The sequence below is a fragment of the Neodiprion pinetum genome, chromosome 1 (genome assembly GCF_021155775.2).
Source record: "Neodiprion pinetum isolate iyNeoPine1 chromosome 1, iyNeoPine1.2, whole genome shotgun sequence".
NCBI classification, from domain to species: domain Eukaryota; kingdom Metazoa; phylum Arthropoda; class Insecta; order Hymenoptera; family Diprionidae; genus Neodiprion; species Neodiprion pinetum.
In genome coordinates, this window is record NC_060232.1 from 7,641,331 (window position 1) to 7,667,399 (window position 26,069).

The following is a 26,069-nucleotide window of genomic DNA, read 5'->3' on the forward strand; positions in this document are numbered from 1 at the left end:
GTTAAAACACCGTTATCGCAAGAGTAGGTATATTTTTCATATCCCTCGGTATTGAACATAGTTGTGCACTGAATGTCAGGGTTTATGTGTTTTGTATAATGCATTAATTAAAGCTTATTTTTAGAAACCATTCTATATCTACAGAAGATTCACAGATTGTGCAAATATCAATTTGGTTTGAAATTTGCGAGCGCAAAATGCCCAATAATCTGAAAACAAGAAAACCTTCTTTCGGTCATGTCTTATTTTTCAGTTTTTCACTTGTGGTTAAATTTAATTCAACTAACTAAAATTTTTTGTTTTTGTAGTCACCAAAGATATCATGTGAACCACCTTATGTCTATCTAATAATGACCAATAACTTCACTTTTTAAAATTGTCAAATTGTAGTCTTATTCTCCACCGAGATCAGCAAAATTATTGGCCGTATGTGACTAATGCATTAGATCTATATTTCTGCACTAGTAATAGTATTCTTTTTTCTCAAATATACGATAAAGTATAGAATTTATATAATCTATTGATTCACCGAATACATGCATTTGTTTCAAATTCATTTTTCACTACATGAATAAATGAACCATTATCTCTTCCTATAAATTAAAAAAGACCATTTTTGTCTGATAACAAAGCAAAATCGTGCTCTGTAACAATTTACAATTTCACGGAACATACCTATGTATAATACATGCTACGAATGTCTTTAGCCTAAGTCATACACAAATCTCTACATTTATATTAGCTATAATAGATCATTGCTTTTAACAGTAATATTATTACTATAACATTAGTGTTTTTTCTTTCTCTTTTTCCTTTGTTTTTTTTTCTTTTTTTTTATTGGTATTCCATTCCTCATATTCTTATGCAGATACGGTATTGTCTATTACATATTTGTATGACTGGCGTTTTTATTGTAAAACGTATCGAGAGCTGATGGCTGTAAATGTTTTCTCAAATTTGTTTACTGTGTGTTCGTACTAAAATATCCTATTTTTACTCTGAAGCGTAGAAGAGTGAAAATGTTGAAAAAACACTGACATGCATCAGCTCCTTAAATAGAAAAAAAATTGACTGTAATTTGAACGTATGGTTCTATAAAATGAAAATCTTCTTATAAAACAATATCACACAAATGTTACGTGTTTTAAAAATGATTAATATCCCATTTTATAATATCAAGAAAGTAATTATAAAAAAAAAAATTATACATATGTATATAAACAGATAAGAGAATGTCTCATCTTCTTAATTCAATACCAATTGCTATATTATTGAAAGCTATATAATTCACTATTCTATTTCTATGATCTAAATTTTAGATTATAATAGCGTAGATACTGCAAAACGAATTTCATTGCTATCGTGCATAAGATCAGCTCTTCGTTTTTTTTTTTTTTTGTCATCGGCTAAAGTCATCAATAAATCGAATTTCCCAATCAAATTATATATTCACCCATCATGCCATCATTATATTGTATACGTAATAATATAGTTCCTACCTCGCCCAGTTGGCGGGGAATTGAAAGAATTTTCAACGAGCGATGCTTTACATTTGAAGTTCTTGTCTGTCCCAAAACCTCTATTACTTAGCAAGTATTGGTATTTCTGCTACATAAGACTTCAAAGTTTAAAAAGTAAGAAAATGACTGCACTAGTTGAACGCAAGTTCTGGAGTAAGATTGCAATAAATTCGTTGTGCAGGATTATGGGTACACTTACACGAGTCTAGTATCAATCAATTCTAATTTTCAATGAATGCCAAAGACAATCATGACTATATACAAATTGTCTGACTCCCATTTTTCAGGAGTGAATGTATGCGTAATAGAAAACCTGGTTGAACTACATTAAGTGTTGGATTCTGTAGAATGTTGCGATCGTAGCGCAGCATAGCACCCTTGACAAACTCTGACGGGTTTCAAAATGCCCAATCTCGAAATCTTAGATTCAAATCTACTGCATCTTAACAGAAGAAATTTTTATTTCGATTATAAAAAATATTTAGGGAAGCTGCCGGATACGTAGTGTATAGACATTTTTCTACTTACTTAGAACAGAAAACTTGTCCGCAATTGCGACAATGATGTCGCCGTTCATATAGATTGAATCTCACTCCACAGCCAGCGCAAGAATCAGCTCCTTCATCTTTGAGCCAATGATCTGCAACGGTTCTCCCGGGTTGTTCACATACACTCCAAGAAAACACGCGTCCTCTAGTGTCGCCAACGTATACTGCTCTATGGTCTCTGTTTAAAAAATCATTACTTATTTTATTCCAGTACCCAAAGCAGATGAGAAAAATATATGAATAAAGCTAGAAAATCGTAAGAAAAAAATCAAACTTGACATTAAAACGTGCCTTGAAACCGCAAGTGCTGTAATAGATGCAGGTTCGGCATTATCTTTTCGATCGTAGGCAGTGTGCATGGTCAGTTTACTTCTAAATACTAGTTGTCTCTGCCACTTAAAACCGTTTCTAAGAATGTTTTGAGGGTTAATTTTCTTTGGCTTGGTATCCGCTTCTGTCACCATGACAAAACTATCTGTAAGGCTGGTATCGCTTTTACTAGCTCTCAAAGCACCTTCTGTATTATCTCCGGTGCCCACAACTGATTCACTGTGAAATTGTTAATTTTGATTAGAGGGTAAAGTATATATTACCAGAATATTTGGTTTGATTCTATTTCTAACACAAGTTAACTGAAAATGAAACTACCTTATTTGGGATCCTTCACTATCAGCTCGCCCACCTCCTTCACTTTTTCTGAACATTGGATTGCACCGGCTCTTTCTTCTCAGTACCACAGTAGCGGCATGATTACTTTGCTGAGCAGGTTTATTGTTTGAACCATTGTTCGATTCATTGTCGGAACATTCTTCCTTTTCCTCGTGAAGACGAGATGCTTCTTTAGAATTTTCAGTCTCGGAAAGACTGCTTTCAGACCCACTCTTGACCAGCATACCTATATAAGTAATAAAATTATTTGAACCACGAATAGTAAGTATTTTTAATGGACGGTGACGATCTCAGTACATTTTGATTGTTTTTGTACCGGTATGAAATAAATTGCAATAAATACCGATAGTTATTGCTTTTGTACCTGTACGTTCGGTAGACATACTTATTTGCTTGACAAGATCGTGCACTCTTTTCTTAGTATTTTCATTGTCACTTTTAACATTGCAAAAATCTTCTTCCACCTCTTTTTTCACTTCAATTTCTTCAGCTTTCTCATCCTCAGCAGGTACTTGAACAAAGTCCATTGACCACATCTAAAACCACGGAATTATTATAGTTACCCAGTGGAAGCATATTCATATGCAAAACTCTCAGCTACATCAAAGGTATGCGGCAACTTACTCTGGCAACACCGTCCGTCGATCCAGTCATTATAACATTTTGCGAGTCCCATTCGTGTGTCTGACTAAACGCGACGCACAGTATTTGTTGCATCCGGTCAGCTCGACCGACACAAGTATTTACACTGGCCAGCTCTTCACCATTTATACTCCACACATGAAGCCAGGTAGCAGCGCAAGTCGCAATATCACCCTAAAAATAGAATGGAATGGAATTAAGATATCAGAATATGGATCAGACCCTATTTTTGTCCCAACATTTGTGACAATTCTTAAAATAATTCGAGATGAGCGGAAAAGCTTTACCGTCAAGTCATTAATTGCTACTGCAGCAACTGGACCTGCATGACCTCTGAGTTGTCGAACAAAGAGGCAGCGAGACAAATCCCAAATTATTGCGGTACCATCTCGAGAGCCAGAAACGATGACATTGTATGCGGGACTTGAAGCTAAGCAAGTTACAGCATCAGTGTGCCCATATAAGCACTGTTTGATAGAAAGCTGACGTTTGGCGTATTCCCAAACAGTAACGACCTTGAAAAGTACAAAATTACTAATTATAAGCAATGATGAGACTTTTGTATTTACAAAGATAAATTACATACCGAACTTGTGCCTGCAGTGACAATCTGTTTAGAAGATGGACAAACGCACGATACAATTTCACCGCTACTCTGCATCATTGCCTCACATACAAATATCGCTTTATCACTGTCATAATTTCCTATTCTTAAAGAATGATCGGCAAAACCCCAGGCAACGTATTTATTATACGACGGTGGTATTAGAGTTTTGTTCTGCTCAACAGCAAGTACAGCTTTATCTAGGTGTAGTATGTGACCAACGGGCCCTTTCAACTCTACAAGGAATTAAAATTTTTACAAACATTTATAAATTACTACAATTAACAAAACCCAATGGCCAAAGGTCTTGTACCGAATATTGTAATATCATATACCTTTGATTGGTTGAAGGGATGGTTTTAGATTGTCAAGATTATGGAAGAACAGTCTATCGGAAGTGGTGATACTTAGGCCTGGCGTAATAGGTCCGGGATCGATCACACTAGTTCTTTGCGTCATCTTTTTTGCTGGATGTGGTTTTTTGAATAACTGCTTTGGAATCTGACCAAAATTATTGATAAATCCAATTGTTGCATTCTTTTTCAATGGGTCATCGATGCTGGGAAAGTCAAACATTTTTTTTATACAAACAATTTCAAACGATAGTACAAATATTCTATCCTAGAATATAACTTGATAGGAACTAATGAATGAGAGATGCTCTGTTTTCAACACAAATATACTAACTTGTAGATATCAACATTTCCTTCATAAAATAAATGATGGAATACGTTGACTGCATCGACTGCATATTGGCCATTCTGTTTGTAACCAAATATCAAGTCTATCCACTGATGCAAGTGTTGCGATATATAATCGCATTCTAAAGCAAGTCTGTGCACTCTGATAAACTCGCGAGGATCTTGCTTAGCCCAAGGAGGAAGAACAATATCACCCAGCTGTACACCACTTTGCTTAGAACCTGTCACATACATCATAAAATAAGTAGTGATGATTGATTAAAATATTTTGAACTGAATGGAGAAAAGTATATACCTAAATCGAAATTATTTGAATTGATGAGAAATTCTGGCAGATAAAAGAATTCTGGTATAAGCTCCTTAACATCAGCCATGTTATGTTTAGATGCAGAAAGCCAAGCCTCTTTAATACTATTAAACATCCTGTCAGCTAGATCGAAATGGCCACCCTAAACAAATTAGAATTCATGTTAACGCTACCTGTAGAATGTAAACAAATCATTCTGGTTAAACGATCAAATAAAAAATTCGAAAAATACTAACTTGTAGCCTTAGAAAATGTTGGGTAAACGGCTCCATTCTGACAAGATACGAACACACAATCATCGCTGAAGAATAGTGAGTGCCATAATGATAAGGTGGAGTTTCTCCGTGTGGATCATCCCATTCTTTGTATCTGGAATTGATATTAAGATTTTTAATCAACTTTATGTATTAAGATAAAACATTTTGCATGGCACATTATTTATATAAAAATTGTACCGTTTTTTAAACTGTAAAAGTCGTTCTGGACTTTGAGCCCCCATAGGTTTACTAAAGTCCCTGAAAGTTGCCGGATCACTTAAGTCTAGTTCTTCACTATCATAGTCAGCCAAAATCCATGGAAATATTGGATACTGCATGAGATCATTATAGCTACGACCAGCTAAGGTATTTAGATGCATGAGGTATTGGAAGTTGGATATTTCTCCTCTCTGAATCGAAATTAAAATGTTATGGTTATATTGAAACATCGTTCTTATTCATATCATATTTTTAATTTTACACACCACCCATCGTTGAGTGACCGATGTTTCACCAATCAAATTCGAAAGAAGACCCGTCGCTTGCTCAACATTTGCCGTTCGTTTTTGTCCTGCTACAGATTGTTGAGCACTATCAGCTATGGCCGTTGCAAAAGTCATAAATCTGAAGAAAGATACAATTTATTACTTTTATGGTTTTATTTAACATGCTGGAAATAATCTCGCTGCGACTCTTACCGCGTGTAAACCTTGTTCCTAACTTTTCTTGGAAATGCTAACAAATAATTTCTACCGTCACCGCTAAATACTTCCAATGCCATTGGCTGTAACAGATATCTTCTTTTGTGTACCTCCCTGGAAAATAAAACGGATAAATAAAGTAGCAGTTCACTATTAATCTAAATTAGGTAACTCTAGCAGATAACTGCACCTTATGTCTTCATAGTTGAATTTTGAACATTGTCTCATTGCTCTAGATCTTCGAGGCGAACCAGGTGAAGGTAATATAGGTTCATATGCCTCTGGCAGACTTTCGATATCTCGAATCTCCCGAGATTTCAATAAAGTAAATCCATCGATTACGTAAAAATGCTCTTTCCCAAATAAGAGCAATCCCTCAGTTGTGTCTAAACCTTGTATTCTAGCGCATCTGAACATATGACTTATCTAGAAGTGAATTAACAGTCAATATCATTTTCCCGATTTCACTTATGTATGTACACTCTACCTTTTCATGTTCTTCAAGTAATCTGAGTAACGTCTGATTATCAGGGACCGTTTGATTGTTTTCTTCTTCTTGCTCAATGTCTTCAATTGTTTCGTCAGGCTCACTGGCGTGACGTTCAAGAGTACAAGGTACCATTGGTGGTTCACTATCGGCTGAGGTATCATTTACATTTAACGGACTATCGTCTATTACAGGATCACGTTCTCGTTCAAACATTCCAGCAGAATTTCCCAATTGTTTCAAGTAATACTCTTTACTGTCTGTACTAGTTGCAACTTTGTATTTAAGTTGTTTCTATAGAAAACGAAAGACAAACCAGTAGTTATTCATCTAAATAAAATACCACATCCATTGAAAGTTTAATTGAACAGCTTGCAAAAGAAAATAAATTGAAACCTATTCGATTAAAAGACAATTCCAACTCACATTATCTGGATGTTCCAATTCGGGCCTGTAAGGGTAGTGAATGTAGAAGAGATCATTTTTCATCATCTTTTTACGCATTCTACACGGTCCCTCAGTCATATCAAGCATCCACTTGTCAAGTTGTGTGGGAGTCGGCGGTCCCCAAAGGCCGCGTTCTCTAGTAAGTTCTGTTTCTGTCTGTAGCCATTCCTGAAATGAGAATAACAAGTGTGTATATTGCTTATAGTTTTACAGACTAATTTTATTGAATATTTTATGGACGAAATAAAAGCAAACAGCTATTGAATTATGAGTAAAGATGATACCTGGTAAACATATCGCTGTGTATGTTGATTGGTATGCTGATGCTGAAGACGTCTGGAAGCAGCTAATTCTCTGACCAAGGCGACATGCTGTTCAGTCCATTGAGCGACTTTGTTTTGATGGAGTCTAACTCGAACATGAACCGATTCTTCTTTTCTGACTTTAGTTCGACTGGCTAATCTTGTTAAACCACCGGTAACCTTCTGTATTTTCTATTAAAAATCAGTAAACATTACAATGAATTTTATTTATCTTAAGATTTTTCAGGTAGAAGCTTTGTCTAAAAGTTGTATATAATCAACACACTTACAGATTGTATTTGATTATGCAATTCCCAAGGCACTCGATAAGATGCTTTACGTTCTAAATCAACATAATTGAGCCATAACTTAGTGGCAGCTTCGGATACTTGATCTCTTACTATGGCTAGATCAGGAGCTCGTTCATTACCAGTTGGTGGAATTAGAGTCACTTTAAATACTTCCTCAATAGCTGGTTTTTTACATACATATAATTCCTCCCATACTCTCAACGCAGCTACAGCCATCAAGTTATGTCCTTGATGAGATGTTAATCTGTCATCGCTAGCCTCAACTTGGGGATTAACATGCCATGTAGTTTTCATATTCGTATCCAACATAATTTTCATGTCTGCTGTCAGCTGAAGAAGGCAATAAGTCAAACAGCCAATGAATTCGAGCTCATGATTGCCTGCGCCAAACACTAATAATCTGTTGTTAGTCAGTTTATGCAATGCTTCAAGCACAGCCATTTGATCAGCTATAGAATCAGTAGCTCGAGAAAGAAGGAATAGGATGGTTCTATTGAGACAGTGGTGAAGTCCCTCCATACTGACCACACCTGGTCTACGCTTTGCTTGTCCAATTAATTTTACAATGAAATCGAATACTTCGTGAGGGTCTTTAGTCAATGCTCCTTGCCACAATTTATCCACTATTCTGGCAGCAACATAGCAAACGTTACTAGTTATGTTATTAGCTGATCCACCAGGTACTACAGGCAATGCAGCCTGTTCACCGATCAAAACATCTGCTGCCAATAAATGCTCCATTAAAATCGACAACACTTCAGTTTGATAGCGAGTTTGTTGACTGGTTGAAGCATGCTCAGGCCATGCTTCCAATACGAGATCGATTGAGGGCGGAGCCTTTGCAGTTACCGGCAGTGATAAAGAGTCAACAATTATGACACGAAGAAAGTCCATGACGAATTTCTTGGCTATATGATTCGTCAGACCAATATCTTTTGATGGAGATCTTACTAAAACCGGTTCCTGTGAAGAAAAAAAAAAATAAAATAAATAATAATGCTTTTGGCTCGAGTATCTCAGACTAATGCTATACCAATTTATCTAATTACCTCATCAGCAGGTGTGCTGGCTCCACTACTGTCTTGACTGCAGCTGGGCGGTTTTGGAAATAATGTCCCTGCTAGCGCACCTAGGACTTCAGCAGTCATATAAACTTGCATAAAATCGTTAAAGTTGTGATAGAGAAAAAACAGAAATTGTATGATTGTCACTGGATAGTCGTTGAGCCACTCTGGTAACGTTTCTGACCTGCGAAGGAGTTAACCATTTTCAAAATGCATCAACCGTGAATTTATTGATACAGCAATATAGGACTATCGATACTATCGATTTGAACAGTGTACATACCCATTGATATGACTATTAAGCATAGTGCGAACCATAGCCAATAATGTGACAACAGCTTCAGGACATAAATTGATTTTTCCAGATAATGAGGAAAGGGATTGATTAGCTGGTACACCGAACATAAAATTCCAGACATTGTCGAGATCCAACTGAAATAAGAATGTGATAATGCAGCTTGTGGTACGTGTGTTTCAATTAAAAAACTAATCATGCTTATAATTACCTTCGAATCGGCAGGTAAAAGTTTCACTGGCTGTCCCAACATCAGAGCAATAAACAAAAAATACAGCTCAGGAACAAGATCCACATGTTGGGGAAGTAGCCACCCAAGATGCTGAAATCCTGGCACATGAAGACCTACGGATTTTATTTCACCACTAGTCATCTGTTGATGACACCCTGTAATTATTTTAAGGAAACTCAGTCACATAACGAGAGTGAACTATGTGCTGTATCTTGCTACATAAATTTTTCTGCAAAATAACATTCTACACATTTAACCCAATTATATTTACCAAGCGCTAAGGCCATTCTATTGGGGTCAGTGTGCCTTAACCAACCACCATTGGTTGTTCCCTCTTTAAACTTTTGTAATATCGACTGTACAGAGGTCACAGCTACAAGGATCCGTAGTCCCCATACAACTGTAGTGCTGTGAAGTCCAGGTTGGAGAAACAACAGTATCCAATCTAATCCTAACACTCTTACAACATCTTCGCACATGCTGTAAATAGATGTCAAAATTATTAGGCGGATATAATATTAGGAGCAAATGGATACCTAAAGTCACTCTGAGGAACTACCACAAATCAAACTATTGTCCACGGGGTGTTATACTTTTACTTACTTATTGGTCACTTTCATTCCAGAGAATAATAAGGAGTGTAGTAGCTGGAGGCATCGATTCCTCAACAAAATATTCTCCCCTTCACCCTCCTTGCCGTTTTCACCTTCTCGCAAAACTAGATGTTTTTCCGATCCAACTGGCAAAGTAGCAACAATAAATTGGCCGAACCTGAAATATTTATATTGCTCTCAGGGTCATATATCCATCATTGTGCAAATACGAGAAAATTCGAAACGTACAAAATTCTTGAATACCTCAAAGAAAAAAAAAATCAATCAGAAAACGTCAATGCCTGTTAATGAAGAATAAAACCTACCACAGGAGATCAGCCTGTCTTGGTTGGCCCAGCAAGATACTCAACAGCGCTAAAAGGACCTGTCTAGTAGTATTTTGTTTGACATCACTGAGAATATGTAGTAATTTATGAACTAATTGTAGATCTCTCATTATTCGGAGGTTGGTTCTCTTTTCGCTTGATTCAGCAATTAATTCGTACAGGTGTTCAAGAAGGGAGCGTAGAAGTTCTCCAGGTGCTTCATGCCATACCTATGGAAATAAAAACGGTCATGTATCTTTCTCTTTCCTATCAAGAACTTCAAAACTGGATTACACTTATTACAATTGTTAGATGATTATGAAATACCTCCAAGTCACACAGAAGATCTTGGAATGCCGTCAAATTGGGAATGGCACTGGTTTCTCTACCGCTATCAACTGTACCTACTAAACTGAACGTAAGATGTAAAATATGGCTGTTTAGTAATGGGCACTTCCTTCTCAAGAGCATAGCTAAGGTTTGGTATCCTCTTCTGCGGTCCATTTCTTGTTGAGCAGCTTGATTCGATCGGACAACGCAAACTAAGGCCTTAACAGCAGCATAAAGAGATTCTACATCTTGCGCCATTGCGATAAGACCTATGAAACAATTATCAAAATCTGTCACGTGTACGATGACTCCAGTAAACTGCCTAAGTAATGTACAACACAACTTACCAAGCAAAACAGAGCAGCCGCCCACATTATCAATCATTGTGGCAACAGGTCGAGGACTGAAGACTCTTACTCCAAGATACCCTACGACGACACCGCCAAGAGCCCTTGCTGGACCACTGAGGTGTCCTGCTGAGTTGTGAAGCACTCTGATAGGTGTGGCATTCTCATGGGATGACATGCCCAACTTTTTGAGAAATAAATTTAAAGTTAAGACACAGATCAGAGGAAAAAAACCATGATGAAAACATAGCCATAATTATTATATTTAATGTGCGCTCTAGAAGCTAATCTTGTTCTACCAACATACAATTAATTTTTAATAATCTTACCTGTTTAGCTATGGATTTGTTATCAGCTCGACTATAGACTTTTCGAATTTTAGCAAGCGTCAGTTGTGACATAGCTTTTGCATTTAATCCAAATACAACTTTTTCTTCGACTACAAGTGCTGGCAACGGCTCAGGACCTGTGTAGTATAGATCAAGTTACACAGAATGTCAATGTAAAAGAAAAAAGGCGCGTATCATTACCATTTAAAATGAAGAAATGCAAATTTATGTAAATGACATTCATTCCTTCAGAACTCAATTGCTGCTATGAAATACTTATGTGTATTTTGATCCAGACATTTGGGACTGCAGTTTTCTTTACATAACGCATATTCGGGAAATTTTACTTACCTAACTGTGGCGCTTGTAGACTGCCCATATAGTGCGGTCCCAATTTGAATAGTGTGGCTATATTTTGAGCATTGAACACTTCTTCCACCAGGTGACACGGTCCCTGCTTCCAAGTCAGTCTAGAATACCTCCGCCAACATGGTGGTGTACCAATGTACCCATATACCGGGGATGCGACAGTCAAATTTGCTGCGCCACACCCAGGAGTTTGAGATATATAGTGCAGCTACAGGTAGATAAGGAATTAGTTTAATGATACAATAATTTACGACAAAGCTTCAACATCAATATTACCGATATTTCAGGTTATTTATAGGCTACCTTTTGGCTAAAAATGTGCTGGCCATCGAGGTAGAGAGAGAAACTAGAGTTCTTTAAAACTGCTCGATTTAGTACAATGGCTATGTGATGCCATTGTCCTTCGTGAAGTAAATCTGGACACCACACCCGTGCTCCGTATTCACCCGTGACTTCTGGTTCCCATTCACCTACATCTGAAGATTTTGGATGTGCATCATTTTGAAAATTTTGTTAGTCCTCTAATTAAAATTATGAATATAATACTCACTTTGTGGTAATGGAGTTTCATGTGTTGATACAATAATGGCTTTATCTCTTGCACTAAGAACTGCTGTGAGACAAATTAAATCTCTTGATGCTTGTGGGCTGCGTACTAGAGTTAATAATCTCACACAATGTGGATCAGTTCGTGGATCACTAAACTTGTCTACACATATCCAAGTACTGAATGTCAGTCCAGTTTGTGGCGGAAATAATCGATCACCTGAAAGGAAAAGATCCAAAAGATATTTACTGTGTTAGTAATTGAGAGAAATAACACTAATCACAAATTGAAATAATCACTGAACTATTGCTCATGTGGCTGGTCAATATCCAGAGTAGACAGTAATAACTGAGATTGTAGAGGGGAGTCAAAGAGAAGCCAAGCATGGAAACACGGGACGACACACTTGACATTAACAATACCACTGCAATTATTCAATGTAGACAGCGTGTGTAGGATGTAATCATTGGAGGAGATATACCAATGCAAATATCACTTTTTTAAACCCAATAGCTTGTAGGTGTCATGTAAAGATATGTAGTTGAATGATTTCAACCTACATGAATGACGAATATAGTTAGTTAATGTTCTTCATCTGAATGTAAATCATCTTTCATTAACAATAAACCGTTAATACAAGCTATTAGTTTCATTTTACATCAACCCTAATCGTGGTGTTACATTTCTACAGGAATATTGCGATTTTCGTCAAAATTGAAATTTGTTGAGAGACAGATGAATTTACTTACCAGAACCAATGCCTCCAAGAACACTGTTATCAGCAGTAACGACTGTAGGTGGTGTGGTACTCTGAGGTGCAATGCTAGGTAGGTATAGACAGGCAAAGCCTTCTGCACTCATGTCCAACTCAACAAACGGTGGTAGTGTGCAAGATCCATGAGCTCTAAAGTCTTTCGGCGTTGTCATGGATACTAGTGTTTTTATGCGTGTTAGGGGAACCGGTCCCCCGGGTTTGGGCTTATTGGGCTCAATATCATCTAATGAGATGCAGCATAATGGATCTCCAAGCCGCAAGAACTCCCTGTCATGAAAAAATAATCAAGTATTGTTTGAACTTTGGAGTAATAAATTGCTGAGTAATTCCATTCTATTTAAAATAGATATTCATGTAAGTTGGATTTCGCCTTGTATACCTCAAGTCTGTTGGTTCTAAAGACTGGGCAGCAAGTCGTTCAATTATATATTGCAAAGGTTGATGTAGTGGATGTGTTTCATCCTGGAGCGCAACTTTTCCCATGGTCAGAAGTTCACCTGCCATTCCCGCTTCACACATTACTTGCTGGTTCCTTTCCGAACGTACTAAGCTCTTGATTATTTCAGCTATATATAACTGCAAGGCTAAAGCTATTTGTTTTTCTGTATCGTCTGTTATCGACGGAAGAAGATGAAGCATTCCAACGACAATCCCAGGGTGTATGACAATTGGTTCCGGAGTTGGAGGATTCAAGTTCAACGAATTTACAGTCGAACGTTTTCCGCTACCCGGGGAATCGAGAGACTTTTGGTGCTAGAACAAAATTTTCACTTAGTATGTTTGCAGCAAGTCAAATTCCGAATAAGACACCAGCATCAGATTAAAGGAATTTTGTTTCTGTTTTACCTCAATGTTTACATGTCTGTGACTTGGAGATCGAACTCCTACTCCAGTCAAATTTGGTTTGTCGAACGCATCTAAGGCAACATCGTAAAGAAGCCTCAATAACAAGCATGCATAGCCAAGGGCGTTTGGCATTTCGCTTGGAAATGTAGGATCCAAAACATTGCTAGTAAATAACGAATGCAACACATTGTGGTGATTCGATGTCAAAACAACGTCAGAATTAGTCAACTTTGTTTGCGAGGAGAAACAACCAAGGAGTCGCAGAGTGTCACATAAGCTTGATTGACATATCTGTAAGCAGTGTCGAGAAATGAAAAATGGTTTATAATCTGAATTACTCTATCTTAAATTTGGAAAATCCACAAAATCAAAAATGTATTGAAGCAAGTACCTCATGATGGAAAAATTTAGCATTCGCTGGTTCAAATCGCATGGCAGTGCTGATTGTGTGAAACACAACATGTAACAACATCAGTAATGGAGATTCATTCCGACACATGTTTTGAGATATATTGTTACATGGCTCATTATTTTCCACAAATTTGTTGCCCAGTCTACTTTCCAAAGATACCAAAACTGACATCACATAAACAAACCCTCCCACTTTACGAAATACTGTTCTTGTCCGATGAGACTCTCTCAGGCATGCGAGCAAGGACTGAAAAATATGGAACAATATTATATAAATTAATAATGTACGAACTATTTATTTCCTGGATGTTGCTTTAGTCTTATATTGCCACACAACGTACCTTCAAAATATGAGTTTTCAGAACCAACGCAGTTGGCGGTGCGGAATGCATTACTCCAAGTAATGTAGCCATGTCATCGTCTCCGCCAGCACTTATCACTAATTCCCTAACAATTCCAAGTGCTTGATGCCTACAATCGGTGTATGGTACAAGATTGTGAGAACAACGAGCTCCTCCACATTCTCTAAATACGTTAGCATTTTGAACATTGCCTGCTAACAGTGTAGTCAATGCTTCCATGATCAAAGCACCCAGACGCTCTTGATCTGGACACATTATATACTCTGAAATATTAAGATGACTTTTGAGTAACAAGAAAATTAAAAACTAACAAAACACAATGAAGTACATACCCAATCCTTGATCTTGAGCAACTTGTTTATCCTTAAGTAATGTCGCATATCGATGAAGACAAGTCACAAAGACTTCTAACATTCCAACTTCTCTGTATACTTCTTTAAATATTGTGTTGTGCCTGATGAATTGAAGTGAGTAATCAGAATTCAATGACAAACGATCAATACATCAAGTTGTTAACATTTATGCGGCAAATTTTATTAGTTACCTCAGTATATTCAGGAGTGTTTCCATACACATGATACTGCAGCTGACAGAATTGTTGGATTTAAGTAATATCGAAAGTGATATGAGTTCTTTGCAAGGCACAAAATTCAACTGAAACACTATGAACTCAAGTAACTGGAAAAATTTTTCCTGTATTTCCGGATTCTTCAAGTGAATTTTCTCTGCAAATTGAGAAAGTGTGTTTTGTCCTTCAAGTATAAAGTAGTTAGCATTGTCGCTGTGATAAACGCTTGATATAGCATCCAGTATTGTGCAGCATAACAGTGGAGAATTTGATTTCACAAATACTGATTGTAAGACTTGGAATGCTTGTATATTGCGAACACTTCCACCTGAAAAAGAAACCGCAGTTGTTTTTTCTCAATTTAATATGCATATTAGATTCTAGAAACAATAACTTTGAATAAAGCAAAAATATATCGCACCTCTGTTACTCGGTTGAGGGAGAGTGAAGCCGAGCATTTGAAATAACGAACCCATACTAGCTTGACTTGGTTTCAATTCCGTATGACCACACATTGTTAACGAAGCTAGCATCAATACTAAATTTCTGATCGCATCTTGAGCCTCTGCTCTACCATCTTGCTCTAGTCTTGACGGAGCATGCCTGCAGCAAATTTTAAGGTAGAGACAGTGTATTAAAATGATGTAAATACAGTGGCCATTGGAACTTGTTAAAATTAAACACATTCCACAGATAATTTTGCAAATCCTTACTTCAGCAAAAATTCCGACAAGAAAATATATCCTTGGCAAGCTCGGAAATCATCCAGAAGTGTTTGCGATACTTCACTTGAGTCTTTTAGGAAGCAAAATACAGTCACAAACATCTCTACCACTTCCAAGGGTGCGAGTTCGGGAACTCTTTGCATATTATCTATACAGAGTGCTATACATCCCTTGTCTGCAATGAGAAATAAGTAAGACTCAGGATTTGTTTTGTCATTTTAAAGGAAGAATAATTTCCACTTCAATCTGTCTGCTTACTGTGAATATAAGCAACAACATTCTGTGTCAGGCCATGCCGTGATAATGTCATTAAGACTTCCGCAGCACTTTTACGCCACATTACATTATACTGTGGACACCAGCTCGTTATCGCAGAAAATAATAAAGTGAGGTCATCTTTTCTTGCAAGCTCTTCTGCTGGGTATGGGTGGCTGCACAATCTCACCAATACCTGCTTCCATTCAATGGTATTGACAAGTTAGTAAGGTTTAAATAGCATAGAAATATACTTATTCAACAGAAGTTTGAAGCGGACCTGTACAAATATTTTCTGTAGCAAGATCCTGCGTTCTCTTGGAGTAAATTCGCTATTAGTATCAGCTACATCAGCTTCGACTTCACTCATTTGAGGCAAGTCAAAAAATAAATAAAGACATTTAACTAATGTTGATGGTACTGAGGCTGTTGTCATAACCTGGAAAAGATTTAATGAAATACTAATAATCATCTGTTGTTGACTGATTATACACTACTTGAGTTAAGTTATTTGGGGGAATCATTGACAACTCTAAACAGTAAAATCAATTGAATAGCTGTTGAATGTCTCACCTGTATGAGAGAGGTATCACCAGCAGCTAACAGATTTAGCGCCGATAGTAACATCCATCCATTACTAGATTCTTCGCTATTTTCGATCTCAAGAAATTTAACAATAGCACAGCTGGCTGTTTCAGTACTTTGGTTACTAGCTCGTCGTCGTATTTCGGAGACCATTAACTTGGACACTTGTTGAGTAAATGCTAGTATGTCCCAGAATTTTTCGTTCATATCCCCAGAAGGACTAGAACCAAAGACCTAGAATTGGAAAAATGAAATACATGAGAAATCAGGTCTGATAGAACTAAATATTTTAGATCAGTGAAATACAAAGAATTTCTCTTGACTGTTCAAAAAAACAATTGCATCAACCAATGTTCCGTACTAATTTTACCTTGCAGAACAAGGGTAGCATATTATAAAGTTTGTCATCACGTTCTGCCTCACTAAGAGGGTGTGGTGGATGTGTGTATTCTGAAAAAAGCTTCTTGAGATGCATGAGGCCCAAAGCTGTATGCTGTGGGTTGGCTCCACTAGCTCCGTCATCGATGCTACCCCCACTTCCAGATCCGACACCAGCAACACTGTTGCTCCCTCGCAACTTGCGCATTATGTTCATAGTTGCGAATTTGCTACAAGCAGAAAAAAAACTACTCAAATTCTGATGCATTAATAATATATACTGTACCAAGATAAGCGGTGATGATTATCATATGGACGCATTCTCAGTGAACAAACTATTAATTTTCATTTCATTAGTATAGTTTTCTTGGTTTCTAATTTACATTATTTATGTAACAGACAATAAGTAAGGTACGATATAGCATTGCAAAGAAATGTGGCTATTGGTATATTTTGTAACTGATTAAAGGTGACACAATAAATAAGTAGTAAAGCGGTCAGTGCTGTCTCAAGTGGTTGACCTCCGGTGGCTATAAGTGTATTTATCAATGAAAAAAGTGAATGCCACTTTACTCATTGGTTTCGGTTTTGCTGATTTTCAATATGTCGAGTAACCAAGTCACGGGTATAGGTCTAGTTGCACGTAAAGTAGGAAAGGTAAAAACAGAAAATTATTGAAACGGCTGTGTTATAAGAAGAATATTTATACGAGTAGTTATTTTATGCAGTGGGATGAATGTACAGTAACTGTGCGACTAAAAATATCAACGAACACATTGATATATCAGCTGACAGTGTTAATTCTGAGAGGAGCTCTGTTTCATTTCTGCGTATCATATTACGACGAAAAGAAAAACGAAATAGTGCATGTGTGGTTGACATGGTGTAAAATATCTCTTCATATCTATTTACTAAGTAATACATATCAGATGAAGAATTCAAAAGCGTGAATTAACAGAATTATAAATAAACAAATTATAATTATATTCTGTTAATGAAAGGAATCATTGACTTTCACATTTTGCGATCGAATTTCCGAAATCCAATCCTCGAATTAATCAGTCCCGGCGTTAATTTCAATGTGAAAATTTATGTCATAATAATTATCGGAAATAATAATCATTGTGAAAGTAATGTATCGGCTCAATATTTACGTCTGCCTGCCTTCTGTCAAATCGGCGTACAAACTTCGTGGGTAATATCCACCGAATCAAGCACATGATTTTCATAAATGACAGACACTTTTATGAACCGATATTATTCGAGCGACATAATGTGAACGTTAAATTTTACCTCTGACTGGTAAGGAGATGAAAAATTCTACATATTCTTCCAGAAAATCACTTTTTCATCCCAGACTCCTAACACTTTACTGCTAGCAGACATCTTGACATTTGATAGCTCTCTCGGCTCTCAACCAACCGCGATACGTCGATACTGGTCACGTGAGCATTGACGTAGTCGCGAAAACTTGAAACCCTCGATCCTCCGCATATGTAAGAAAATTCTTATTTATAAAGGTTTTTTTTATATCAACACCGTAGTTACATACTGAAATTTATTCACGTGTCATCAAAAAATTAGCTACAGTTAGTTGAATTCAGACGAACGCACATGATGGGAACTTTTTGGAGTAATAAATACTACCATGGCTTGAAATTATTCAACGGCTAGGTCGAAACAAAATCGTCCAGAACCAGAAAATATTATTAATTTGTCCACTCGGACTTTGGAGTATAAAAAAGGTGAAGGCACTTACAAATAAATTGATTTTTTTTTATTATTAAATATTCTGTAAATATGTACAAGGTGTGCTGCATTTAACAAACGGGTTTTTCCTCAGTGCTCCCAACAGTAGTCTTTACATTATGAAAAAAAGTCAGAAATTTTTTTCTGTGTTTTCTTAATTTCCTTCGAATCATTTTTTACTTTATTTGACGATATTGGCAATTCTTCTAGTGTCTGTTTTTCCACTGGCTTGTGGCTACGTCTACCAATCAAGTCAAGACCAGATAAACGCGGCTTTTTAACTTTACGTGTATCCTGTGTAATTTCATCATCGGGATACAGCAAGCTTGTTAAATCTCTCGAGTTCTTCAGCTTGATTGGTGGGGTAGATAATTCCGGCATTGATTCACTACCGTTGTCTTTATTTTTATTTTTTCTGTCATTATCAGCCAGATTTTGAACGACTTCTGTACTGGCTTCATTATTTTTCGTTTCAGATTTTGACACACTCAATGCACTCTTTTTACTTCGAATTACAGAGTTAACATTCGAATTACCCGAATTTGTATCTAATATCAAATCATTGGAGAAGTCCTCATCAAAAAAATCCTCATCAAGCCATTTTTCTATTTGCTCGCGTTCGAGGGCTTCTTTGACGTTTGCGCTCGACGTATAATTTGTAAATTTGTTTAGATCATTTTTGACAGACTTAGATTTGTAAGGAATTGTATTTTGTTCTTTTGTTGTCGTATTGCTGTTTATTTTGTCGAAGTAATTTGTCAGAGGTTTTATTTTGCTCCGTTTATATAAAAAATGGTAAAAATCCAGACTCGAATCATTAGATTTCGACGCAGAAGTGTGGTAGTCACAGAGGAGACCAAACAGTTGCCCTGAAACAAGAACTTTAACAATGCCAATATACAGACATAGACGAAGGGGAATCGTATTTTCTCACCAATGCTAATATTCCGTTCAATCAGATGCCAATACATGGCAGCTACTTTATTTCTGAGCTCCACATCACCAAATGTAAAATATACCATTGCTCGACCTGCAACGGCAGCTGCCATCAACTGCAGTAACACTTTCAGCTGCGGGTCACCTCTGAAAGCACCACAGCCCCAGTTGCCAGTTGCTATGGCGGACAATTTGTCTCTGGGTATTTCAGAGGAACTGAATCCAGCATAAGCCTGTACGAAGATATTCCAACATTTACTTCACTTGTGTTTCAACAGATTTGCAATTTTTGTCAATCATACCTTATTTAACTCGCGAATTATGTTTGTAACTGTAAATTGTGTATGGGACTGTTTGAATAACAAAGCATCAATAGCCACGACAGAAGTACGTCGTCTTCCACTGCTATCTCGTGGAGTTTCATCATTAAAATTTCCAGTCCATTTAAAAGTATCGCTATAGCCTTCATAGTTGCTGTAACGCTCAACACCGGTAATTATGAGAGCCTCAGTGTCATCTAATGCTTCAGCAACCAGCATGCTTGCCATTAGTTCAGGACAGATGACAAATCTAATTTCCTCTTGGACGCAGCCCCACCCCAAAACACCACCACCAATATACCTGAAAATAGTTAACAAATTTTTTTTACCCAGTGCAAAAATGATGCAATGCAAAATTTAAATAGTAATATTGATTCTTCTTATGCATTCTACACTTCATACTTGTTAGCAAAGTCTACTTGCAAAAGACCAGCTCCTTCAGTTTCGATTGTGCCATTGCTTGTTATATGAAGGTGTGGAAGTTTAATATCTTGCCTATTCCATCGGGGACAATTTTCCTTCGGGACATATCGTCGTTGAATAGTTATCACACCATCCGGGGCTACTCTACGGATAAACCATAAAGGGTTTTCATTTTGAAATAATTTTAGAGGCATTAAAAATCTTTGTTGAGAAATAAATCAGCTCAAATCACTCATTTTCATAGCTGTTAAGTGGGTCAACACACCTTTAGCTATGATTCTTCGAAAATAATGAAAAATACATTTCATTTTCTCCATTACAGCCTCTGACCTGTCAGGTCTTTCTTTTTCATAAGCACCAAACAGCCTAAGGTTCAAGAAATAAATTTTACATCGTATTACTGACATGGTGACATGTATATACTATCTTAATTATAAGGTCACCTGTTGAAATTAATTTCCGGATACATAGCATATTCAGATTGGGGATTTGTTGAATTTCGTCGCGGAAAAGTGCAGAGCAACGCATTAGCCAACAAAGAGCCAACTTGTAACTGACTGAGGCTGAGAGTCACATTTGTGTGACGCTTAAGAAGCGGTATCGGGCTCGTTACTAGGGCTGGAAGTTGGAGTGCCAACTGCACTATTTTTGGTAGTATGTCATCGTAGAAAAGCCCCGTTTCATCTTCATCTATGACCTGGAAATAATTTACGAATGTATCAACTGCGTTAATGTTTAAGGCAAGAGTAATTTCTATACTCATAAGCAAGTTCTGTATCCTACTTCGGAAAAGAAATAATGAAGAGCAGAAAAATCCCATCGTAGAGCATATTTTTCATTATAAGATAATATGGCAACTTCCAGTTGATGAGTGGATGCAAAGCTGCGAAGCAGTGCCTCTTGAATTACTTCCCATCTCTGCCTGAAACCGGAGCTTCCAGTTGTCTGAAAATTATTCCCGTTGGTGATATTCAATATTTGGTCCAATTATACAAGGTAATGAAATAAGATTGTTTTTCAACGTACGTGTTTATTTGGATATAAGCTGTGTGTTGAGTGTGGCATCCTAACGTATCCTGGGCACCATTTATCCTTTTGTTGACTACAATAAGGCTTAGGTGGTCCTTCTCCGGTGAGCGGTAGCTGGTTGAGATTCATAGAAGGAAAAATAAACATATAAGCTGTAGCAGATCAACATCATTAAAATTTCAAAGGGGGATTGAATAATGCTGGACAATTACTACAAAAAGGACTGTGTGTCGTGGAGCAGGAACTATCGGAGCCATTTGCTCTTGACCATATTTTGCTAATCCTTTTTGAATCTCATCCATGCTAATTCCTTTCCATTCTGGCTCATTTGTTGATCGGTCTGAAACTTTGACACCAGCTTTATAAATAGTAGTTATTATTGCTTTTGAAACCACTCATTCGATTTACATATTATTGGAGAGAATGTTTCACAGACCTTCGCTGGAATTTGACGCCTCAACATTATCGTCTGAAAAGATATCAGGGGACAATTGATAATCTTCTTCCATAGAAATCTTCACGCTCTCTGATATGGGTTTGTTAGTATCTGCCATACTAAGTTACGATAAAGGATTTGTACAATTTATTATTCCTGCGAGATTATATAGCGTATTTTGTGAGGAAAGTGAAGCGACTGACTCGAGATAACCTATAAAATCAACACAACATTGTAAGACGAGTTATTACGTACGACGATTGTAGTTTATTTAATGATTCACGCACGATATTTAGATGTTTTCAAGGTTCCAAAAAGTTGCGGTTGACAGTGATCCCCTAAAACTGATTTAATTTATTGTATTTACACTGCAATCTTAGGTGTTCCCTTCAGGTTCTCCTATTTCACGGCTTTAAATAACAGCTGTCAAACCCCCTGAAATCAGGAAGCGGATTGGTCAAGCGATTGACAGATGCTGGCGCATTATTTTGATAAAATATTTTAAAAAGTGTGTGTCATAAAGAATATAAGAAGTATTGTACTGTACTGTACATAAGGATTACTGTACAAATGATGTAGATTAAAGTTTAATAATCGAGTTGCAAGGATTCGTACATTCGCCGTAATTATTAAATTTAGTAGAATCCAAGTGAAAAAAAAATTAGGAATGGAGCTAGGATCCAACACAAAATGGAAAAAGGTAGATTTAAACAAAATTAAATTTATTTCTAGAATACCGGAATAGCGATAATAAAGTATAAGGATAATTAAATATATACAAAATGTACAAATAATAGAGAACGATCATTCAAAAATGAAATTTGAATGCACAATTTTTTTGTTGTATTATTAAATACACTTTATTCAATTTTCACTTTTATTTTAATTATATATCTAGGAGGTGCCGAGTGGCACCGCTATCAGTGCTACACCTTGTAATGGGGTAAGATAGGACAGTTTGTTTTTCAATTTTATTACATACTATAGTAGTATTGGACATTTAGAGATGGAATACTTTGATTTTTTTTTTCATTATCATAAAATATTACAGCCCATTGTGATTTCCAACAATTTTATATTCATTAAGTGCCAATGGTTCACCTTCATTACAATTTCAGTATTAAATAAATAACGAAAACATGAATATCATATATTTAAGATAATTTAATTCGCCTAACTTGGCCTTAGTTGCAGAGAAACGTTACAAAAACTAATTATTTTACTGTCATAGTAGACAGAGAATGACAAACTGGAGAAAGGAACATATGTAAATGAGTGTTGGAAATCACTCAATTTAGATTAGGAGCGAACCGCGCGTCAAATTTTCGATATTAGTCGTTTTGCACATACTACTCCGATCCCCCTAACCAATCACCACAGATGTATATCCAAATTTCGATAGTTATTATAATTATTATCATGATATAAACTGATCTATAGAACGTTTACAAGGATGTTGATATTTTTCTTGCGGTACGTTGAACTCCATAATTTAATAATACCTTTACATTCTCCTCTTCTGGCAAGCCATGCTACTTAGCTATACATCAAAAACTTCTTACACTGATTTATATACTGTTTTCGCCAGACACTGAAATTTTCATACCAGGTATAATTCAATCGTTATTTTACATTTAAATTAAAATATGTTCCCAATTTCTTTTCTATATTCATTTTCTAATATCAAATCAGATGTAAGAATTTTCAAAGTATCATTGCATCTGCAAATGCTAAGAAGCATTGCGTTTAGCTAGTCATATACACTATAGTTAGAGCCGTAACTAAAGCCTATTTTAGGTTTGTACAAAACTTTCATTTCTCTTCCATGTCTCTCTAGGTGGATTTCAAAAATTGCTTGATAGCAATAAGTACATTATTTGTCTAGCCTCTCCCAATGACATCAATTTATAAATTCCAATCAAAAATACCTACGGAAATAAGTGACCCACTATACTGGTAAAATGGAAAAAAATTAAAAATTCGCAGTCTCTGATAAATTATTTAAAATTTGAAGAACTGTTGCCCGATAAATTAATTTTACTGTCAATACCTGACGTATCAAAGGTTACGTACAATTAGATAAAAATGTTAAATAGTGAAACAGGTCTCAAATATTGTTGACTCAGAAATTCGATATCAATTACGTTAAGTAATAACATATAAAAAATCTGAGAGAAGCTAGATTAAAGCACCAGGAACAACGTGCAAAAATGATGAGAATGTAAATTGTGTGGGTCTATGCATTTATACTGAGAGGGTTAAAAATCGCTCTTCCTTCAAAGAATTATAAATATTAGATGCTGAATGATTTTGATTAAATAACATAATGAAACTCGATTGCATTTGCCCCGTTAAAATATATTTACATTGCATCTGATGGCGAAGATAGTAGACGAAAATGAAAGTTCAAACTCGAAAGTGAATACTTGCATAAAAGAAATTCTTCAAGAATCTGGAGACTACCTATTTATAGATCAATTAAGACAACCAAAACTTGAACGCTTTTTGATCTCATTGCTTAAATAACTTTACTAGTTTGTCATGAAGTTCGGTAATTTATGCATTCGTGATGAATGTTAGTCACGAAATTATGCCGCAGACGTCAATATTCTTACGGCTTGGTATTCTGGTAGATCGATATAATTATCCAATGATAATAGCTTTACTATTCTCAAAAATTTCAACATTTCCTGGATAATTCAATTTACAATATTGGAATTCACGGTATTGAATAACTGCGAAATACCATAAAATATCAACTTTTCCAAATTTTACACATTAAGCCATAACAAAAAAAAAAAAAAAAAACATTTATTATGCCTTATAATGATTGATGATATCACAATGATTGAATATTCAAATCATGAGATGCGTGAATGAATTTTTGACACAAGAATATTGCAGGATCACCCCAAACCGATAGATCATTTGACAATTCGCAATTCGACTCGCCATTGTGTCATTAAAGAAGTTATGAGGAAAATTATCCTTACAAAACGGTATTATCGAATAATCGCATTTCGAAAAACCAATTTCAATCATACAGTCTGTTTCAATCAGATATACAATACATATTTACAATTCAATTTAATACTCTATTGTAATTTACCCACAGTGTGTTTCACTGTAACTATACCAAAAGTTAAGTTTAATATTGCGGTGAGTTAATCGATTATGTTTCTTCACTCTACACACTGTTCCAACAGACTTTTATCACCCACGATGCCAAAGAAATCCTTATCCCAACTTAGGAAATCTCAACGTTGCAATATAATTGGCAATGTAAAAAATCTAACTGCTCGAATAAATAAACTTGGGGTTTTCCTGTGTATGCATGAAAATAAAATATAATAGAACCCCCTATAATCGGTGTCGTCAAGGGTTGTGCGACCGACCCGTTGCAGAAACGGCTCTTGCTGCTCGTGGAATGAGTGTCTGTGTTGTAAGTCTTCTAGGCATTGGTATGGACGATTTGGTTGATGTTGTTTCAGGTTTCATCTGTGCTACTGCAGCAGTGCTGTTGACATCCAGAGATCGTTTTTGTCCCAACTCTTTAGATTTTTGTAACTTCTTTATAGGGGAACTCTCTGCTATTGGCTTATCTAAGTAATCGTTACGTGCTGAGTCCTGCCGAGACCTGAGTAAACGTGGTGAATGATCGCTGGGTTTACGGAGAGTCCTGAATCCGTTTAACACCGTAGGCGCTGGAGGGTGCGGCTGGTTCCATAAGTCACTCCAACTGAAATCAATGATGAATTTTCACAGTGAAGAAGAGCTTTCAAGAGCTCTGCCAGTCTAATAAGTTTGCAAATGAAAATGTACTATTCAAAAATGGTTGTGAAACTTGAGGAGCTTGATAAAGAGATGACATTTTTGATTTTCGTATACGCATGTATGAGGAACAATACAATAAAACTCACCCCACATGGCTAACCATTGCAGCATGAAACATTGTCAATTTTGAATCCGTTATAATTTCATAATGTTAATCCAAAAGTTTTAAAATACCAACTATATATGCTATATCTTATATAATCGTTGGTGACATTCATTCTCATTCAATGCTCGGAAAAATATATCTAGTTTCTGTATATTTTTTGCAAGTGTAAGTATGTTGCTGTTGAGTACTGTATCTGATTAAAGTATGTGTTTATATTAAAAATATTCACTATAGCACCAGTGAAACCTACATTATTACATACAACTATGTATATACAGTTTTTTAATTATTAATAAAATACATAAGATACACCTTCGCGCTGATTTCACTTACATTCGTTGCTTCAATTTGTGTAAATATTTGCAATATTGCTTCCTGTTATCAACTATTATTTAAGAAAAAG

General features: G+C 36.2%; 3 protein-coding genes across 21 annotated transcripts in view; all 3 read right to left on the bottom strand.

Moving 5' to 3' along the window:
- Positions 1–1,327: 1,327 nt before the first annotated feature.
- bchs (WD repeat and FYVE domain containing 3 bchs) lies at positions 1,328–18,242 on the bottom strand. Of its 2 annotated transcripts, none has more exons than XM_046635760.2 (46): positions 18,127–18,242; positions 16,826–17,063; positions 16,444–16,689; positions 16,151–16,309; positions 15,874–16,066; positions 15,604–15,790; positions 15,312–15,493; positions 14,867–15,218; positions 14,655–14,776; positions 14,302–14,585; positions 13,941–14,207; positions 13,550–13,840; positions 13,083–13,456; positions 12,678–12,970; positions 11,932–12,147; positions 11,685–11,857; positions 11,364–11,589; positions 11,013–11,149; positions 10,684–10,867; positions 10,334–10,605; positions 10,007–10,236; positions 9,691–9,858; positions 9,359–9,567; positions 9,067–9,242; positions 8,844–8,992; positions 8,546–8,744; positions 7,476–8,459; positions 7,168–7,377; positions 6,863–7,051; positions 6,437–6,730; positions 6,140–6,375; positions 5,947–6,063; positions 5,734–5,872; positions 5,447–5,658; positions 5,228–5,360; positions 4,980–5,133; positions 4,671–4,905; positions 4,319–4,542; positions 3,966–4,219; positions 3,667–3,894; positions 3,362–3,553; positions 3,102–3,273; positions 2,717–2,963; positions 2,360–2,617; positions 2,049–2,246; positions 1,328–1,962 (listed from the first exon to the last, which is right to left on the bottom strand). In XM_046635760.2, the coding sequence occupies exons 2-46, from the start codon at positions 17,048–17,050 to the stop codon at positions 1,848–1,850; spliced, it is 10,305 nt and encodes a 3,434-aa protein (XP_046491716.1). In that variant the 5' UTR covers positions 17,051–17,063; positions 18,127–18,242; the 3' UTR covers positions 1,328–1,847. The 2 variants fall into 2 exon arrangements, with proteins under 2 accessions (XP_046491716.1, XP_046491707.1); XM_046635751.2 differs by having other exon boundaries at positions 16,817–17,063.
- A 353-nt stretch (positions 18,243–18,595) lies between these two features.
- On the bottom strand, positions 18,596–22,168 carry LOC124223629 (poly(ADP-ribose) glycohydrolase). 11 transcript variants are annotated; one of them, XM_046635884.2, is made up of 11 exons: positions 22,014–22,168; positions 21,727–21,845; positions 21,503–21,630; positions 21,288–21,404; positions 21,045–21,206; positions 20,705–20,958; positions 20,527–20,627; positions 20,241–20,400; positions 19,821–20,139; positions 19,517–19,751; positions 18,596–19,451 (listed from the first exon to the last, which is right to left on the bottom strand). In XM_046635884.2, exons 2-11 carry the CDS (start codon positions 21,842–21,844, stop codon positions 18,700–18,702), a joined length of 2,346 nt encoding a protein of 781 aa, XP_046491840.1. In that variant the 5' UTR covers position 21,845; positions 22,014–22,168; the 3' UTR covers positions 18,596–18,699. The 11 variants fall into 11 exon arrangements, with proteins under 11 accessions (XP_046491840.1, XP_046491812.1, XP_046491835.1 ...); XM_046635856.2 differs by having other exon boundaries at positions 21,503–21,648; XM_046635879.2 differs by having other exon boundaries at positions 21,727–21,939.
- A 263-nt stretch (positions 22,169–22,431) lies between these two features.
- LOC124223604 (uro-adherence factor A) overlaps positions 22,432–26,069 on the bottom strand; it is a 54,807-nt gene continuing 51,169 nt past the window's right edge. For 5 of the 8 annotated variants that reach the window (XM_069137130.1, XM_069137128.1, XM_046635792.2 and 2 more), the window contains one exon: positions 22,432–25,465. In XM_069137130.1, the coding sequence (XP_068993231.1) occupies positions 25,102–25,465 (364 nt within the window). In that variant the 3' untranslated portion in view covers positions 22,432–25,101. The remainder of the gene's footprint in view (positions 25,466–26,069) is intronic. The other 3 variants (XM_069137136.1, XM_069137135.1, XM_069137138.1) reach the window with 2 other exon arrangements.